The following is a 7,266-nucleotide window of genomic DNA, read 5'->3' on the forward strand; positions in this document are numbered from 1 at the left end:
TTTTTTTTAATTTTTACCCTTTTTAAAATTTTTGTACCAATTGATTTTGCTAAAAAAACGAAAAATTAAACTAAAAAAAATTATAAATAAAATTTAAGATTTAATCTTTGGGCCTAAAATTCATATTTCTAATTAAGACTCAATTGTATAATCAAAATCAAAATTCAAAATTTAATGAATTTAAAAAAATCCCTGGATCAAATGGAGTGTCTACATAATAACCACAGCTTCATGAATAGATATAAAAGAAAATTTTGAATATCACAAGAATATTTTGTGCCACGCCGTATCTAATTTTCAAATGAGTTAGGTTCTTGCATCTTACAAACTGCATTATTCAAAGGAACTCTATGGTACAGGATGTTTAGCAACGTTGCAAAACATAAATAAATTTTAAATATCCAAACCATTGATGAATTGTGAAGATGTTTAAGCCCACCATGGAGCATCACCGGTTCTGAAATCTGTTTCGACCCAGGGAACAAAGACTACCTTCCCGTCATCAACATCAGCATGAGCCAATGCCAAGGACTGTTCCAACAAAGACGATAAAGCTGGTCATTAACTCATTATGAGGAAAGAATGACATAAAAACTAAACAAAATGATAGACAATATATTTCGAGAACAAAAATTTGGATGTGGAAACTTTTGACAACTAGACTAAGTGCATATTTGCTTTTCTTTGCCAATGAGTTCTGCACAATCATGAAAGTCCATCATGTTGAATTTACCTATTCTGTGATTCTTTTAATAAAGAAAAGCATCAAAAAGCAGGTACATGATATTTCCGTGTGATTATTGTCACAACCAAATTTACCTAAAGTTGAAAAGTGAAATAAATGAAATGTATATTTTTCGCTCTTAATATTACTCACCAGTGGGGCAGGTCCTCTCACAACTCTTCCTTGTTCGTTGTACTGAGATCCATGGCAGGGGCATATGAACTTGTTCTCAGCTTGATTCCATGGAACAACGCATCCAAGGTGAGTGCAGACAGCATTTATACCGTATGTTGCAAGAGTTCTGTCTTTCTCCACCACTAGGTAGGTGGGGTCTCCCTGAAAATTCATAAATAACCAAAATGTCTTTAAAAATCACATACTTCTTCACAATGTCTTGATATTTGATTGTCTGAAAAATGATCCCTTTTATATAACGAAAAATGATAAAATATAATTTTGCCATTGCATTTTTATATGCTTCTTCTGTAAGAGAACCATACACCTCTTAAAATATCTTAGCATATGACATTGGATATGCAATCAACATTACTAATGCAATTAGTAATCATTAAAGTTTTATCATGCCAGACATCGGCAATACGTAGAAAACCTCAACAGAAAAGAAGATTGAGCTCAATCAATTGCAAGCATAACACATCGTTGCAAAAGTCACCATTCACCACCAAAACCTCACATTGTAACTGCTTAAATAACAAAAAATTTCCAAGAAGAAATCAGAGCTCTTAGAGCTTTCATGTTGAATGCTCTTGAGATGGTCTTCAACATTCAATTAGAACAAATTGTAATTAACATCCTATAATTACCTTCAATCCTTGAGTCAGGGTTCGGTCCCCAGGGCCATGAGTCTTAAGCCATTCAGCAGCAATGACATCATTTCCAATTGCATCCTTGGCAATGGTACCACTACCAGCACCTCCGCCCCTGTTATTGCATTTTAATAAAGGTTTAATACGAATAGAGATAGTGAGATCGCCTAGCAAGTCAAGGCAATCTTCTTTTATTTAGGAAAAAAAAGCCAGTGACATGGTCTATAATTTCATATTTGATGCCAATCAGTTGAATGGCTAAGTTCTCCAAAGTTTCAGAATATGCTCACAAATGATAAAACAACGGGTCAATTCTAAATTTACTATCAGAAAATTGGAGCTAGCTATAATGGGGAATCTGGTCCAAATAAACCGGGGGGCCATAACCACTATGGGAGGTCAATTAGGAGAAACACACTCGGTTAACTAGTATGGAAGAAACCAATTTTTTGGTTTACGCTCAAGCTATAGCACAATCATGTTGCTACAATGCTACTATCTTGAATTTAGCATATTTTCAAGGGAACTTAAGGAGATTTATCATTTCAAAAATTATAAACCAATAATAGTGACTTAAATTTGACTAACAAGTCATTTTTCCTACAAAATTCAATAAATCAGCTATGAGAATCAGATGAATAATCTATGGCCGCATTAATTACTACCCTCATTAGGAACTGAACAAAGAAAAGAGGAGGAGGAGAACTTACCCAGGTGGGACAAAAAAGGCTGCATAAGGAACCAACATGAAACCTGTGGGGAGTGAAACAGCCCCCAATAGAAGCAGATTCATGAGCTGCCTCTTGCCCATGTCTGGCACTCTATCAGCGGGGATGCTAGTGGCCTGGCAAGTGAGTCTCATACCCTTGTCCTTTTTAACCATCTCGGTCCTTGTTGGTTTCAAAAGAAAAGCTTGTGATGGGCAGAACATGACACTCTTGCTGAAGCATAGCTGTTAAAAGCATACAAAATTTGAGTTAAAAAAGTTTCGAAGGAGTTTGCAAAGTAATTTAACCACCCAACAAGTGTTGGGATATACCTGCGAAGGAGATGAAGGGGAGAGACTTGAGGAAGCCATCATAGAGGATAATGGGTGTACTTGTGAGACTGTTGGCGTGTGGTTTCCATCTGATATCATGGAACTGACCAAAGCTGTAACGACCACAACAGCAAGTAGATAAGGCACGTCGCGAGCTATGGTGCCACATAAGCCACATGTTTGTGGATTATGCTTCTCTCTCTTTGTTGCAAGTGGCTCATCCAAGTCTTGGGCGTAGTCCAAACTCTCAAAGATTCAAGAGTTTACTCACTCCAACGTCAGTCAGGGTCGTCGTCCAACTAAATGGGCCGGACAAGTAGCTTAAGCTTCTCGACATTCTGTTTATATGAAATCCATCTTAGGTGGCTCAAAACTCAAGTAACGAGCATATATGTTCCGGATCCCCTTCTTTGTTGTGCTTTCATTGTACCGCCTAGATTTCATTCAATTTCAGCTTAGTTTATCTGTTTATTAATTAGTCATTTATAATTAAAAAAATTATCTAATATATTGTCAATATAAATTTTTAATTTTATAAACAAAATTAAAAGAACACATATCTCAAATTTTTAACTGTATATGAATGGAGTAGAAAATTTTTATTGTCAGTGTTTGATAATCTCTCATATAACTTTATAAAATGGTACCGCTTTAAATAAGGAAGAATTGTTTCTGGGCAGTCTTATTAGTATATCATGGCTACGTTTCTGGGTTTATGAGCTTAGAATCAGTTCCACATAACGGACGGAAAAAAGGGCTGCCTCCTGGATGATCCTGATCTGCACGAATTTCAGGCCAAATGTTTGTGTCTAATGCGATATAATACTCCAATTAATTTCAGGCCGTTTGCTCCTTAGGATGATACGTTCACATTTAGTCGTACATATATGTGCTGAATTTTTTCAGTACTGTTTAATTTTGTTTCTTGAAACAATGTATTATGCGACACTCATGTACCTAAACTTGAGCCACCACATCTTTTTTTCCTTGTTCTCTTTGGTTGGGATTTTTTTAGGAAAGGAAAATAGTTTATTCAAGTTTATGACTTAATATATTATATACAATTAATGAGTAAAAATATATTAATAATTATTTTGCGTAAATTTTCTTTAGTTTTAACCCGTTCCTTAAATAGAGGAATACATTAATCTTTATATTTTTCATATTGTTTTATCTTTTTTTTTTTACTTTCAAAAAAGAATATTTCACATACAAATTTTTTATTCTAATTTTATAATTAATTAATTATAATAAATATGATCTTAAAAAAAACGAATTTCATTAAACCCATCAAACACAGATACAACATACAAATCCTTAAAAAAAAAAAATGAAAAGACTGAATACAAACGAGACCAACAGCTTAGTGGCTCAAAACTTCAAGTCTGTACAAAAAAATTAGAAACCATGAGGAGCAGCCATGTCATCCTTATTCAGAATCATAACCAAAGAGGAAGGATGTTGTCTTATCCAACCTGTGTGGCTGCAACCAATTCGGCTGCTTTATTTGCCAAGAGCTTGTTAGATAAGAGACAAATTATAATTAAACGGTTTGTAGTAGTTGTGGGAGTTGATGGATAGGATTGGGCTTGATAACAATTTCCAAGTGGACCATATAGTTGAGACTGGGCTAAATCTTGAAAGCTTTATACAGTCGAACCTGATAAAACTTAAGGTCCATTTTAGATTTTGAAAATTTTGAGTGGTTCAGCATATTGGGAGCAACTCTTGGCAGGCTTGTTTCAGTCTTTCAGACCTGGAATGAAGAATGATCACTTCCCAACCAAAATGTATTATTGTGCTCAAATACTGCTTGAATTGGATGCCCCTTAGAGCGCACACCTCGCTTATTCAAGAGAAGAATTGGATGCCTTTCCTTTCATTCTTAAAAAATATACCAGGTGGGGTAAGCTTGAGCTCCTAGTAATTAGCTCAATTAAATTCAATTCATTGGATTCCTTTCTATTATTAGCACAATAAAGGTGCTGAAACCCAAAGTTCTATGCTTAAATATCAAGCTATTCAAAATTTAAGCTCAATTTAAAAAGATTCAGTGCTCAAGATCACTTAATTTCACTTCTACATGTATACATATCTTGATCATCCAATATGATGCTTCAATTGCTTAATACATCAGCTTAATTTCATGATCTCTTCATCAATCATCGTAACTTGAAATACTCTTAAATATTAATTCCCACCGTCAAAATATTTTTTAGGAAAAAATTTTGTGAATTGTGAAACCTTTTGCACTCAGTAAGTGGTTAACTCCTATGAATGCCTCGCCCCCCTCGTTTGGTTGCAGGGATTGAGGGCTGGCACTGGCAATGTATTCCAAAGAAACAAAAATGTATAATTAATTGGTTTAGGTTTTTGATTTTGTCGCAATGTCGAAAAAAGGGCCACTTGGGGCGTTGTCTGCATTTTTAGTATTATAAACTGAGGAATACAATGATGGTGTTATCTGCATGGTGGTACGGCGTGAAACATGCACTCATCATGTGACTGCATGTGTGTGTCCCTGTCTTTTCTTTCCCATTTTTTGCACTCTTCTCTTCTCTATACATTATCATTCCAAGCGTGCAAATTTTCCCCTCTGATCCCTCTTCTATTATTCTCATCCTCTTTTACAATTCCTCACTTAAAAAAACTCCCAAAGTTTTATATGTACAATGAATAATTATAATCAATTAAATCAATGTGTATATAATGGAGAGAGAGAAAGCAAAAGCAAAAAAGGGTATTGGTCTTCCAATGAGTGGAAATGGGATTCTTTGGTCTTTCTTTTGTCTTTCTTTAGACTTTCTCTCGCACCGATGTAGAGAAAGGATAATCCATTGTTATCGTCAAAGAAGAAGAAGACACTCAAGAAGAAAAGTAAAAAAAAAAAATGATATAAATATATGAATAAGAGGAGATGGAGCAATCTTGAAACAACCCTCAAGAAAATGGAACGTTCTTCAAAGACATTTCGAAGTTATGAACTTTCAAAAAAGTTATTTGGCTTCTTCCAATATCTGTAGCTTTTTGTCTCTCAGCTACTATACATTTTTATTGACATGTAAATTTTAAACATACACAAAAATATTCAGACTAAAATTTTAATAAAAACTATAAATGAATTTGATAAAAATTAAAAATTATATTTTGTGTTTAGTTTATAAACATAAATTTGACATTATAATTTTTTGTGTTTGACAACACGATAAAAGATATATAAATTACCATATCTATTAATTTGTGAAACAAAACCCTGCATTTACACTACCCAAATTAGATTATTTTAACATCTAGCATTAGAGAGGATCTCATTTAATTAGCAATGAAAAATGAAAAAGAAGACTCATTTCTTAAGAAGAATCCTATGCAATACTGTGGTATATATGAATTACAGCGAGAAAGGATAAGAAAACAAGGGAACATAAGCAGAAGATGCGACAAAGTAATTATTTCATGCTACCTACCCTTTTAAAAGTTAGTATAAACTTAGTTAATTTGGGCATTCAAGAAATTAATCGGGCATTTGAGTATAAAATGACCGCTGCTTTGGATTCCCTTAGAGATTTAGGGTTTCACAATTAAGTATGAAATCTAGAGTTACTTTGAAGTTAATGCCCAAAGGATGGAGTAAACATTTAAATTTATGAACATGTAGTTTAATATGTAGCCTGTGTATAGTTTACTATAATAAAACACTCTATATATATGGCTCAAATTTTAAGATATTTATCCAGATTTGTACCTTCTTTAAATTAATTGTACCAAGTGACAATTAGTTGTATGTATATAGTATACTAATTCGTATGTTAACACAAAATCAATTAGATAAAAAGTGCGATTACGTAGTTTTTTTTTTTTTTCTTTTAACATAATAGATCAAACTATATAATGTTATTATTAATTTGGAATTGTCCTTGATTCAAAATTAAAAGGAGAAATTTGATAAATTAATTAGACTCCATTTTGGTAAACGCTTTTTACATTTTGTTAAAAAATGAATAGAAAGAAAAAAAAAAAAAGGTATAATTGCAACAAAAAAACCTAAAGGTAAAAAACAAAAAAATATATTTATCAAACCGAGCCCACTAAACTAGAGATTGTAACATTGCTACATACACTTTTTTATAAAAAAAATTGCATTTTTAAAAATTAAAATATATTAAAAATATTAATATTTGAATCTTAAATTGAACAAAATTCATTGCTACAAACATTTCCAAAATAATAATTTGAAATTTTTAATTATACATAAGATTGAAGGTATATAGTCCCTTTCCAAAAAAAAAAAAAAAAAGAACAAGGTATATAGCCGATGATTTTATGAAAATGACTATAGAAATTGAAGACCAACTACATATTTATTATCATATTAGAATGACCAAAGTAATTGAAGACCAACTACATATTTATTATCATACGCTCATCACATATGTTCTTTGTTTCTTGGCTTAAAAAATTAAATTTCATGAATACATTTACAACCGTATAACCAACGTGCTTAATTAATAGGAACTATAATGGAGCGTTAAATCATACCTAATAATTGGATTGTCAACCAATTATTAAAATTTGCAGGCTAATTATCAAATAAAATTTGGGGTCTACTTATCAAATAATTAGCACACACCTATTTACAAAGACAATTTGCCAAAGACAATTGCTTTATATTCTCTATC

The 7,266-nt window shown here is 32.5% G+C and overlaps 1 protein-coding gene across 1 annotated transcript; it reads right to left on the minus strand.

The window, feature by feature from the left end:
• Positions 1-236: 236 nt before the first annotated feature.
• Positions 237-2,761, minus strand: LOC111282552 (cytochrome b6-f complex iron-sulfur subunit, chloroplastic-like). The gene is made up of 5 exons (XM_022870671.2): positions 2,591-2,761; positions 2,262-2,503; positions 1,549-1,666; positions 878-1,060; positions 237-531 (listed from the first exon to the last, which is right to left on the minus strand). The coding sequence occupies exons 1-5, from the start codon at positions 2,687-2,689 to the stop codon at positions 430-432; spliced, it is 744 nt and encodes a 247-aa protein (XP_022726406.2). The 5' UTR covers positions 2,690-2,761; the 3' UTR covers positions 237-429.
• Positions 2,762-7,266: the final 4,505 nt, after the last annotated feature.

Source organism: Durio zibethinus, chromosome 5 (genome assembly GCF_047325235.1).
Source record: "Durio zibethinus cultivar Kanyao isolate XHJ-2024 chromosome 5, ASM4732523v1, whole genome shotgun sequence".
NCBI classification, from domain to species: domain Eukaryota; kingdom Viridiplantae; phylum Streptophyta; class Magnoliopsida; order Malvales; family Malvaceae; genus Durio; species Durio zibethinus.

Coding starts and splice junctions, on each gene's coding strand:
- LOC111282552 (XM_022870671.2), bottom strand. CDS start 2,689: ATGATATCAGATGGAAACCACACGCCAACAGTCTCACAAGTACACCCA. Junction 1,061..1,548: donor CCCTGACTCAAGGATTGAAG/GTAATTATAGGA, acceptor ATGAATTTTCAG/GGAGACCCCACCTACCTAGT. Junction 532..877: donor TGAGAGGACCTGCCCCACTG/GTGAGTAATATT, acceptor TTGTTGGAACAG/TCCTTGGCATTGGCTCATGC.